At 31.9% G+C, this 12903-nt stretch overlaps 1 protein-coding gene across 1 annotated transcript in view; it reads left to right on the forward strand.

The window, feature by feature from the left end:
- Positions 1-12903, forward strand: part of PREP (prolyl endopeptidase) — a 129857-nt gene that overhangs the window by 50546 nt on the left and 66408 nt on the right. Inside the window, exons 7-8 of the mRNA XM_074310192.1 lie at positions 2786-2891; positions 11260-11451. Of these exons, the coding sequence (XP_074166293.1) occupies positions 2786-2891; positions 11260-11451 (298 nt within the window). The remainder of the gene's footprint in view (positions 1-2785; positions 2892-11259; positions 11452-12903) is intronic.

The following is a 12903-nucleotide window of genomic DNA, read 5'->3' on the forward strand; positions in this document are numbered from 1 at the left end:
GGTGATTTTAAAATACTCAATCTTTTTTACATTGGGAACAAATAAATTTAAAATGTAAAATGTTTTGACATTTTTGGAACTTATTGATCATTTTGTTAATATTGAGACTATTCCTGTGGCTTGAGAATTAATGTTTCTCAAAAATGATAGTACTGCCTCAAAAACCTAGTTATTTTAATTTATCTCAATTTGGGTAAAATATTTCATCTTATTTTTAACATAAAATCGGAAATCATGCTGTGTCCTAAGGATCCTGCTGAGTCCTGTGTACATTTCCATTTTTTTTTTTTTTTTTTCAGTTTACTTCTTCCCTCATTTCCTTAAGTCACTAAGTTCTGTGGCTTAATATCTTCCTTTAGTGCAAGTCATGTCATCAGAAATGTTTTGAAATTACTTTGAATCAGTCAATGTGTAAAGGTGTTGGATTTTTCTTTATAATGTACAGCAATAAGAGTTCAATTTAAACTTTGAAAGTTAGAAATAAAAGTCCAAATAAACTCTGATGCTCAAAATGTTATAATTGGAAAGCATATTATTACTGTATAGGACTATATTTAGTCCTACCTCTTCATTTTTAAGAAAATTTCTCCATATAAAAATAGTATGGAAGAATGCCCTTATTTTCGTAGCACAGAGAATGACTTTGGAAGCTCCTTCTCTTCTACATAAGGAAATTGTGCCCCAGGACAGTTATTATGACTGGCTAAAATCATACAGGACACAAATGTTAGAAGTGGGATATTTAAGTCCATTTCCTCCCAGGAAAGAGAATTGAGTTAGTGGATAGATCATAGGACTTAGATCCTATGTTCACATTCACCTCTTGCATTTGTTAGCTGTGTAACTTTGGGCAGTGTACTTGTGCCTCAGGCAGCTACTAAGGACTTACCTAACTAAGTTTTTAAGGGTTTGATTACCTGGGAATGGAAGGCATTTCCACTTAGGAGTGTCATGGAAATTGCCAATATTCTGCTTGTTTTTATATTCTTTCAGGAGTGGTTTTGAAGATGGGACTTTTGATATATGCAGAATGAGTCAGTGGTTACAGTTTAATATATTTTCATTTTCTATTTAGGCAGTTGACTGAGTGAAGAACGCAAGAACTTTGATGATTATGGCAGACCTAATTGATATCTGACATCTCTTGTTTATATTGAAATTGCAAATATGTATGTTTTTCAGCAAAGAAACTCTGCATTATGGTTTGCTAACTAACATTTTTTTGGGAAAAAAATCAACAATTTTCATAAAACAAAAAAAAAAAAAAAGGAAAAAATGATCAGAACTAAGCATGCCTTTAAAACAGAATATTTTTATATCAAGACCTTGAAGCTGGCTGTAATGCTTTTATTTAAAGATATGACATTATAAGTGGGTTTTTCCTTTTCATTTCTTTAGAAACATTTCTAAAGGCTCACTTTGCATTAGCAATAGAACATATATGTGTATGTTTATAGGTTCAGTACTTTGCATAAAGAGTTTAAAGGTTATATGATATATAGTAGAATGAATGCTGGACTTGGGGTCAGGAAAATTCAAGTTTGAATTTTATCCCTGGCACTACTTTTTAGATGTGACTTAAAGGCATGCCTAAAAATTGGTCAGATGTTCAGTTTGTAAGTTTAAATCTAAAAAAGACCACAGATGTTAGGCGCTCTTAAGGTGGTAAGGTTAGAGCTGGAAGGGGCCTTGGAAATCATCCAATCTAAAAAAGATGGATTGAGTCCTTGAGAGATAAAATGACTTGACTAGAGCACTCTACTATTAAGTCAATAATGTTAGGTTTCGAACATGACTCTAAGGACTCAAAATCTATCACTCTTTCCATGCTTATATTTTATGACAGAAAATGGTGAGAATCTACTCCCCATAGACTTTTTTAAAATTAAACATGAAACATACATTTGGTCAGAAGGGCAAATTTCATATGTTGTCAATAATTGAAATTTGAATGAAAATGCCACCAGTGTATGATATTCAGCTTTATGTTAAGCATTCATGATATTTTACTACAGTAATTTGTTTTGTTTAACACTTATTTTAGAATGACATTCATTGCATGGTTAAGGGATATTTGGGTGGAAGATTCCTAGGATGAGAGATATTTGGATTTGTGATTCCATCAGTTTAAGGAAATTTAGGTTCAGAAACTCCACCTATGGATATGAATACAAGTTCTAATTTTAAGAGAGTTGCCTGGGACATTGTAAGTTGTTTTCCCCAAATTAAAAGTATCAGAGGAAGTTTTCAACTCAGTTTTTTCCTGGCTACTCGGCCAATCTTTATTCATTATACTAACAAGCATCTTATTATTTAAGATTGCTGGTGGTGTTTGTCCTTCATTCTTGAAGAGAATCATGATGCCATGACATGCGTGAATTGGATTTAAGGGAGAGAGGGCTGTGCAAGGTCACCTGTGTCACTTTCCCCTCCAGAGCAATATGAATCCAGTGGCAAGATATAGATCAAGTTGACTGGAGATAGCTCTGGATGAAATGTTAAGGTCTTCAACAGGTCTCAGCTAGATTGAGGCCGAATCCATTCATTGATTAAGGGTAGTAAATAAAAATTTGCTGAGATTTTGTTGTTATTTTAATTTGCATGAGATTAGATTTTGCTCTATTTCTAGTTTTTATGACATTACTGAAATGTAATTGAAATTCAGGTTCTATTTTTTAGGAACCAGAAGTTTATTGTACTTTACATCAGGTGTACTTACTTTTGAATTTTATAATAGCAATAAGATATCAAAAACTACATTCCAGTTCTTTCTCATTTCTTGTAGTTATCTGATGATGGTCGCTATGTCCTGTTATCAATAAGACAAGGATGTGATCCAGTTAACAGACTCTGGTATTGTGATTTGCAGCAGGAATCCAATGGCATAACAGGTAAGTTCTGTTTAAAAATAAGGAAAAGAAATTCCCAAAAAGTCCATTTAAAAAACTGTAATTTTGATTTTAAAATTTATTTCTGAGTAAGCTTTTCCCCTGTAGTTATCTCTCCCCCCCCAACCTAAAAATTATAGTGAATAATGAATCAACTAAACATTAGTGTTTTGTTATATAACAAAATTCTAGACTGTTTGAGTAAATTGTATTCTTAACACATTACTAGTTCAGTAGATTGCTGAGCTTATCAATGTGGATGATCCAGTCATGCAGACATGGCCCATCCTTGCCTGCTCATACTAGGGGACTTTCATTTGTAAAATCCCCTAAATCCTTCATAGGATTTAGTATGCTGAGTGGTGGACTTTCTTTTAATCAACAGTCTCCAAACACTTTGGTTTATGTAACCTTAAATACTTGGACTACTATAATTATATTCTTTACAAAACACATACAAAAAGTAAAGCATAAAGAAGACAGTATTTCTACTTAATTATGAAAATCCCCTTTTACTCATAAAATATATATAATGGAATTAAAATATTTGTTATTAAAATATTGTATTTGCTGAGAGCAGTGTGATTGAATATACTTCATTATTATGGAAAATTTTTCATGTATGTCCTGGAATTAGATGAATTATAAATTAATAATATATTGTATATTCATGCATATAATATATACTTATAAGTAGCAGTTGGGTAGTAATTATTCAATTACTTTAAGTACCTAGATAAACTTCTTTTCTTTTTTAATAATTTTTTATTGAAAAATGCACAATACACTAAATATAGTTCATAATAGTCAATGAGCATAACTTTTCAGCAAGAGTTGTGTTTTTTTCTCTTTTGTAACTTAATAATTACGTTTTATTTTCAGAATTTATGCAAAAATAGTTTTTGACATTCACCATTGCAAAATCTAGACAATTAGCAGTAAAATCCATGGTTTCAGATATTAATGCAGAAATGCCCAACGTAAGAATAGCAAGCAAGGTAAACCAGAGATCTCAAGACAAAGAGGTATATTCCATCCCACAAGATTCTCTTAAGACTTGATGAGATGGGACCAGTGACTAAATGTGACTCTTGGAAAATAGACCTTATCCAAAAAAAGAAGTAGAGTCAAAAAGGGTTTGAGGGAAAGAGATGGGGAGGGAGGAGGAGAGGAGATTAGCAGTGTATATGAGGAGATTATACTCAAGTGAAGACACAAATTGTATTGTCAGTGTAACATTCCTTAGAACACTTGGGACAGAAAGAACAAATAGATAAGTTTTAGAAACAGATTCCTAACCTGGCTTTCATCATCCAGACATCTACTCTTGTGCTATCTTGACAAAAGCAGAGCAGGTAATACTCAATTTGTCTTAATGACAGTTGTATCCTGTAGAAGTGGGGGGAGAATAAGCAACATAAAGAACTGCTCTTTTGGACCTTATCCTAGATTACCAAGAAGAGTGACTGATGAAGTAGAAATGCTGAAAACCTTGGGAAAGTGATAATGACTCCTTAAAATTTAAAAAAAGAAAAAAGCCAGGCTTAGTTGACTGGCCTTCTACCCTGGGTTATAGGAAAACAGATTTCAAAAAGTTCAGAGAAAGAATATATAGAATTCCATAGACTGATTTCTGCAGGGGAAGTCAACCTAGAAGGAATAGAAAGTTCTTAGGAAGGAAACCTGAAGGCATAAAAAAGACAAAAAAATTCTGATGTGGAAAAGTGAGAGTTATTTTTAAAAATGAGTGTGGATACATAGGGAATTTATTAATGTATATGTGTGTCTATATGTGCATACACACAAACATAGAAACATATATATGCTTATTCTTTAAGACTTAGAAAAAGAGATGAGAGCAGGTAATGAAGGATCTATACAGAAGCGTGGCATGCTCCTATAAGAAGAGTATCAGAAATATTAGCAGTTAGAATGAACTAAAGTTTTAATGAATACTCATGAAAATTTGTTGTTTGTTTTATAGTTTTTTAAGTTATATTGGAGTAAAGAAAAGGCTAGAAGGAGGAGTACAATTTTTGGTGGAGTAAATGGTCCAGTAATGATGAACAACAAAGAAAATGGAGAACTTTTTTTTTTTTTTTTTTTCAAATTTGCTCTTTTTGTCCAGAAGAATCATTTGGACTAGAAAGAAAAACAAAATAGCTGAGTTAAAAACTTAAGTAGAAAGTAAAATGACATTTAAATCACTAGTCTTAAGAGAACTATCCTAAGAATTGGCAATAATGATTATTGATGTGGTAATACTTCCCATGCTGAACAAAAAGGACAGGAAAGTTATAAAACTGGAGGAAGGAATTTGTCCCAAGGAATAGTGAATATGACTTCAATTCTTGAAAACATTCTAAAACCGATTACGAAAGGAATTGTGTATGATCATTTCCTTTTCTAGATTTTCATTAAGGACTATCTTGGTTTTGACAAGAACAGTTCATGCTTAAATGAACCTTATTTCTTTTTTATTTAAGGTTACTAGATGGGTTATCAGAAAGCGAGTTTTCCTAGATAAGGGCATCTTAACCTTTTTTATGTCATGGACTCCTTAGGCAATCTGGTGAAGACTTTGGATGTCTTCTCAGAATCAGGTTTTTAAAGTAGTAAAATAAAATACTCTAGGATTACTAAGAAAACAAATTATTCTGAAAGTTTTTTTTTTTTAATTAAGTTTGTGGATTTTAAAGAACTCCTGTCCTAAACAGTCTGTACGTTTATGTGGATTAACATTGTCTAGCAAGACAATTATTAATGATTTAGCACCAGATTAAAAGGAGGTATGTATTAGAATGCTCTAAAATAGCATTTTATTCCATTTGCCTAAATGGAGAGGTGTAGACGGTGCCTTTGTCAAATTTGTGAATGATTCAAAACTGAACAGAGCCAGGCTCCTTACAGTCTTTACATTAGACAGTTATGTTAAACTTATCTTCTATTTGGGTTTAGAAAATCATCTTCACAAGTATAGATGACAGAAGTGGCTAGATAGCAGTTCATGGTTTTTTTGTTTTTTTGAAGCTTTTTATTTAGAAAGCATATGCATGGGTAATTTTTCCAACATTGAGGCTTGCATAACCTTTTGTTGCACATTTTCCTCTAGCCCTTCCCCTAGCTGGCAGTAGTCCAATACATGTTAAATATATTGAAATACATGTTAGATCCAATATGTATGTGTGTGTAATATATACAGCTAGCTTGTTGCTCAAAAAAAATCAGATCAAAAAGGAAGAAAAATAAAAACTTAGAAAGAAAATGCAATGCAAGGAAATAACAGAGAGTGAGATTGCTATGTTGAGTTCTACACTTTGTTCCCACGGTTCTCTCTCTGGGTGTAGATGGCTCTCCATCACTGCACAAGTGGAACTGGTTTGAATCATCTCAATATTGAAGAAAGCCACTTCCATCAGAATTGATCATTGTTAGTTTTGTTGTTGCCATGTATATTGATCTCCTGGTTCTGCTCATTTCACTCAGCATCAGTTCATGTAAGTCTCTCCAGGCCTCTCTGTATTCATCTTGCTGGTCATTTCTTACAGAACAATAATATTCCATAACTTATTCAGCCATTCTTCAACTGATGGGCATGCACTCAGTTTTCAGTTTCTTGCCATCATAAAAAGGGTTGCCACAAACATTTTTACACAAGTGTGTCCCTTTCCCTCCTTTAGGATCTCTTTAGGATATAAGCCCAATAGAAGCACTGCTGGATCAAAGAGTATGCCCAGTTTGATAATTTTTGAGCATAGTTCCAAATTGCTTTCCAGAATGGTTGGATCCATTCACATTTCCACCAACAATGTATCAGTTTTCCTACATCCCCTCCAACATTTATCATTATCTTTTCCTGTCATTTTAGCCAATCTGAGAGGTGTGTAGTGGCATTTCAGAGTTCTCTTTATTTGCATTTTTCTGATTAATAGTAATTTGGAGCATCTTTTCCTGTGATTAGAAGTGATATTAATTTCTTCATCTGAAAATTGTTCATATGCTTTGAACATTTATTAGTTGGAGAATGGCTTGAATTTTCATAAATTTGAGTCAGTTCTTTATATGTTTAAGAAATAAGGCTTTTATCAGAACTCTTAAAGGAAAAAAGTGCTTTCCCAATTTATTACATCCCTTCTAATCTTGTCTGCATTATTTTTGTTTGTACAAAAACTTTTTAACTTAATATAATCAAAGTTATCGATTTTATGATCAATAATGATCTCTACTTCTTCTTTGGTCACATTCCTTCCTCCTTCACCAATTTGAGAGGTAAACTATCCTATGTTCTTCTAATTTGTTTATAGTATCATTCTTTATGTCTAGATCATGAACCCATTTCAATCTAATCTTGGTATATGGTGTTAGGTGTGGGTCCATGTCTACTTTCTGCCATACTAGTTTCCAATTTTCCCAGCAGTTTTTGTCAAACAGTGAATTCTTATCCCAAAAGGTGGGGCCTTTGGTTTTATCAAATACTAGATTGTTATAGTTATTGGCTGTTTTGTTCTGTGAACCTAATCTATTCCACTGAATATTATACTTTTCTTTTTCCTTTTCCTCTTTCCCTCTGTCCCAGTGTTTTATTTATGAGCACTACTTTCCTCAAGCAGTCCTTCCCCTTTTTTATACCTTTCTCCTACTATTTGTCTTTTCCCTTTTACTTAGCCTGTTCCTTCTCTTTTCCTCTTTCCCCTTCCACTTTTCTGTAGGATGAGAGTTGTTTTTTGGTGGTACCAAATATATCTAATATTCTTTCTTTGGGCCAAATCTGATGAGGGTAAGATTCACACAATATTCATTACTTTTCCTTCTTTTTCTCAATTATAATATGTTTTCTTTGCCTCTTCCTGAGATGTAATTTCTGTCATTTTACCCTCACTTTCCCCCCCCCCTTTTTTTTTTCCTGTTACAATCCCCTTTACATCTCTAGTATGGTTTTTATGTTATAGCAATAAAATCAGATTCTACATATACTCTCAATGTATACCCGTTCTCAAGTGTTTTTTGTTGTTGTTGTTGTTGTTGTTGTTGTTGTTGTTGTTGCTGGGTTTTTGGGGGGGTTTTTTGTTTTTTTTTTTTTTCTTTTTATGTCATTTAAAAGGTGTGTGAATAGAAAATAGGAAAAGATCCAAGTGATATTATATAGAATAACTTTAACAAATAGCCCTGACCATGTCACTAAGATTAATAAAATTAGCGTGTTAGAATTTGAAGAGGTTGACTTATACCAACTAAGGATCCCCTCTAAAACATCCAGCAAGAGGTGATCTCCCTTGCTTAAAGAACTCTAGTGAGATACATATCCTTTTAGAAATCTTCAGTGGCTCCTTATTAATTAATTGATAAAAATTAATTCTTTTTTCAGAATTGGCAGCTCTATATAGTCCATAATCCTTTCCAGCTTTATGCAGTTATCCCTCCCACATTGCAACATTCCTCATCAATGATTTTGATATATTATAGATTAAGACATTAAATGGGAATTTTTAGGTAGTTTTTGTGGAAATTGCAGGATGACACAGAAAAAAGTTTGAAAACTTATGTGGTATCAATATCAACATATCTTATCTTTTAATAACAAAATTTTTATTATTTTATTTTTTCTCTTATACCTACTGGCTACTTCTCTCCATTTTTCACCATTTAATTCTTAGCCATCTTTTAAAGTTATTCTTAAGATCATAGGATTTAGAGCTTGGAAAGGACCTTAAAGATCATTTAGTCCAGAACTGTCCTTTTGCAAATGAAGGTAACTGAAAGTATAATTGAGTCTTTGAGGAGAAAGAAGTTTTAGAACAGTCTCAGTAAAGAGTTGAGTAATGAGCTAAGAATTGGTTTTTAGCTGAGAAGACCCAGTTGAGTTAGGGGGGTATAAATCTGTACTTTGTGCATTCTTTTCCTTTCATATTTTCAGTGTTCTGACTACCCTGTTGAAATGATGGATGCCTTCTCCATCATCTGCTTTTCAGTTTTCTTACCTAGCCACTACAAAGATATATATACAGGCATCAATGTATCCTTTCATTCTTTTCTGCTTTCCTTATAGTTTTCCTCTTCTTTCCCACAATTCTCTTGCACCCATTTTCTTCTCCACACAAAGGGCATACAAATTTTTGCACGGGGACAGATTTATCTTCATATTTTTCTAAACTTATTTATGAAAAGCACTCATTTTATAGTTGCCATTTCAATTTACTTGAGGAAATGAAAATATTTTCAAAGAATTTTCAAAATTAAATCTTGTCAAAATTTCACTTTGTAAAGCATGATTTCCATATAACCCCACTTTAAGATTTATCATGTACTCACAAATTTCTGATGGTAATTTGAATTAAGAACAATTTCTGTCCTTTTGCACTGCAAGCTAATTAAAAATCAACCTTGTCCTTTATTTGACACCTAGAATTTTATTAGACATTGTCACAAATTACATTCTTTCTGTTCTCTGTTTTTGTATGTGAACTTGATGTTTCTGCTTCTTGATTCAGTTCTCTAAAATCTTCAGTGAACAAATAAGAGTATCATTAAAGGCACCAGACACATGTGTCATTTTATTAGTTCAGCTATAATGGAGGCAACTGTGTCTTGGTTTCGATGATCTTAATGTTTCTATCTGTGAATTAATTGAAATTAATTCATTTTATACCTTTTAGATAATGATTTACCTAGTTCTTTTTTTTAATTCTATCCATTCTTACTTAACAACCAACAATGTCATCATGTTGCATTTTTCTTTATATATATATATATATATATATATATATATATATATATATATATATGTAGAAGGAATTATATTCATGAATGTCTATTTTTTCTTTACTTCCTTTTAATTGTTCTTTGGTTCTCTGCTGTGTACCTTATTTATTTTATTCTTTTTCCCCCTTTCATTCCCGCTTACCCCCAAGCAAGCTACAGTTAAAAAGATATATTTATGTATACTATGTAGATATATACATACATACATACATACATACATACAAACTCATACCAACACACACTCCATATATACATGTCTTTCCTGTCTCTGCTACCTCTTTTTTTTTTTTTAGATTTAAAATTTATTATATATTTTTTTATAATATTATCCCTTGTATTCATTTTTCCAAATTATCCCCTCCTCCCTCTACTCCCTCCCCCCGATGACAGGCAATCCCATACATTTTACATGTGTTACAATATAACCTAGATACAATACATGTGTGTAAATACCATTTTCTTGTTGCACAATAAGCATTAGATTCCGAAGGTACATGTAACCTGGGCAGACAGATATTAGTGCTAACAATTTACATTCTCTTCCCAGTGTTTCTTCTCTGGGTGTAGCTACCTCTGTCCATCATTGATCAACTGGAAGTGAGTTGGCTCTTCTTTATGTTGAAGATTTCCACTACCATCAGAATATATCCTCATACAGTATTGTTGTTGAAGTGTACAGTGATCTTCTGGTTCTGCTCATTTCACTCTCTGCTACCTCTTTAATTAAATTCTGTTCCATAACTTGCCTTGCTATTACTTAACCTCGCCCTACCCAAAAATCCTTGTCTTCTTCCCTCACCCTTTCCTGCTTCATCCATCTATTTCTCCCCTCTTATTTCTTTATAGATTTGGGAGGGTGCTGTATGCTTCATGGTGGGTGTGTGTGTGTGTGTGTGTGTGTGTGTGTGTATATATATATATATATATATATATATATATATATATATATATATATATATATATATATATATAAATTATAATATCACTGTAACACGGAAGTCCTGGTAAGAATACATCCCAATTACCATTGGAAATTAAACAGTACATAATAACTTGGAGCATGTAACCATTGTGTCTCAGAGGCAGGATCTGAGTTCAGCCACAGGTCTCTGAAGTCTTTTAGGGGTTGTAGTGAGTGTATTTTAAGTCTTTAGTCATGACCATATATATAATGCTCTTTGAGGGTAGGTCATTCATTACCACTTGACACTGTCTCTGGTTTCTCTGAAGGACCACCTCTTGTACATTCTAAAGTAGTAGTTCTCTGACTTTTCTTTAAACTCCTTTAAAGAATATACACAATGTATCTCTAAATGTCTTATAATTCTTGCTTTGTAGTTTTTCTAGATGCCTTGTGCTTTAATTTATAAAGTGATGCTCCCTTGCTTACCCTTTCCAGCTCACCTGAACATTGCCATGTTTTAATATTGGATAATTGGCAGGATTGATGTCTTTCTTTTAGGGGAAAAAGATATCTTTTGTCTTTATTACCTTCATTTCCTAATATATCCTTCCCAGTGAGTCTTTCCTTTTAACATAGGATAAAGGGGAAAGATATAGGATGCGGGGATGTGGAATTTAGCAAAACTAACTCATTGATCTTTCTTATTAGGAATTTTGAATTGGGTGAAGCTGATAGACAACTTTAATGGAGAATATGATTATGTGACAAATGAGGGGACAATTTTCACCTTCAAGACAAATCTTCATTCTCCTAACTACCGGCTAATCAATATTGACTTCAAGGATCCAGATGAATCCAAGTGGAAAGTGCTTGTTCCTGAACACGAAAAAGATGTTCTTGGTAAGAATACTCACTTCTCAAACAATATCCTTTATTTTTGTTTAAATCCAATAGTATATATTGCCTCACCATTCACTGACTATTTAAAGGTTATAAAGGTTTTAAAACCTTAGAACCTTAAAAAAGGTTCTAAACATTGTTTGAAAGGATAGGAGGAAAAGTTTGGAGGAAGAAGTGAGAGTGAGAGAGAATAATAAATTATAAAATTAACTATATGTGAGTTTAGGCAAAGGAAAATGTGCCGAAAACCCACTATTGTTTCTGAAGGTACAAGTAAAAGATGAATAAATTAAAATAATAAAACTTGATAAAATTGGAATCATTCATCTCAGAATTTTATCAGTGTGCCATATTGCTTTTGAAAACATGAAATTAAAGCAAAAAAGAGATATATCTTTTTGGAAAAGTTATAAAAGTTTTATTTCACTTGTTAAAAGAAAAACTTCATATATTAATTTTCAAACCTTATTGACTTTTCTCTAATTGGCTAGGGATTTGACAAATTGTAATCACTAAAGTATTTTTAAAATATTTTAGGTTCTTAGGACCTAAACTTTCAACATTTTGAATAAGTTGAACTTTAAAATATTTTTTGCGTTATTTATTGTTAAAGAACATAAATTTATATGAGGAATTTTTTTTATTTCTTCAACATTCTGAAAATTTTAGAATTCTTTTTTTATAATTTGAAAATGCAGAAATTACTTATTTTGTTTTAGATTGTTAACAAAAAGAATTTAGATCTTCAGGCAACTAAACTACAAATAATAATGGTCATCTTTTTTTCTGTAAAAAGTCTTCGTCTCTTGTTTTGGCTCTTCAAACGGAAAACAGATAATTTTACTTTATTTTGCTAATGTTTAAGTGAACAATCTTACAGGTAATTTTGATCATATATTATATTTTGTAGGGAACAATAATTAAAAATAGTTATGCTTTACCTTAACCCTTTGGACTGATTAGATATTTCCTTTTGATTATGAGAGCCTTCCTTACAAATCAATTAATCTTTGAAAAGAATTTAGATTTTGTAGGGAAGAAATGCAGATTTATTTCATGCATGTTTGTTAAAATTATAAACCCTTAACTTGTAGTCACCTTTCTTTTATAAGGTTTTGACTACTGTCATATTTGAATGCATAAGGAAGAATTGACATTTTCATTAGGAATCAGTCAGAAGCATTATGTCAGATTAATTAACTTAATAACTTTTTTCTGATACAAAACATTTTTTAAAATATATATCCCCATGTTCTAAACACTATCTTCATTTATAATTTTTTATCATTAAAACTATAAGTAATCTTATCTGAATTCCTGAAGATGGTTTTAGTCACCATAATAGAAGAAAAGTAGTAGGAAGAAAATTTGGTTGATTGTAAGAATCAAATGATTATTTTTTGAATAACTATTGAAAAGATTGAAGTTTTTTTGCTTTTTTGTTTGTCTGTT

This window comes from Sminthopsis crassicaudata, chromosome 4, assembly GCF_048593235.1.
Source record: "Sminthopsis crassicaudata isolate SCR6 chromosome 4, ASM4859323v1, whole genome shotgun sequence".
Taxonomy (NCBI): Eukaryota; Metazoa; Chordata; class Mammalia; order Dasyuromorphia; family Dasyuridae; genus Sminthopsis; species Sminthopsis crassicaudata.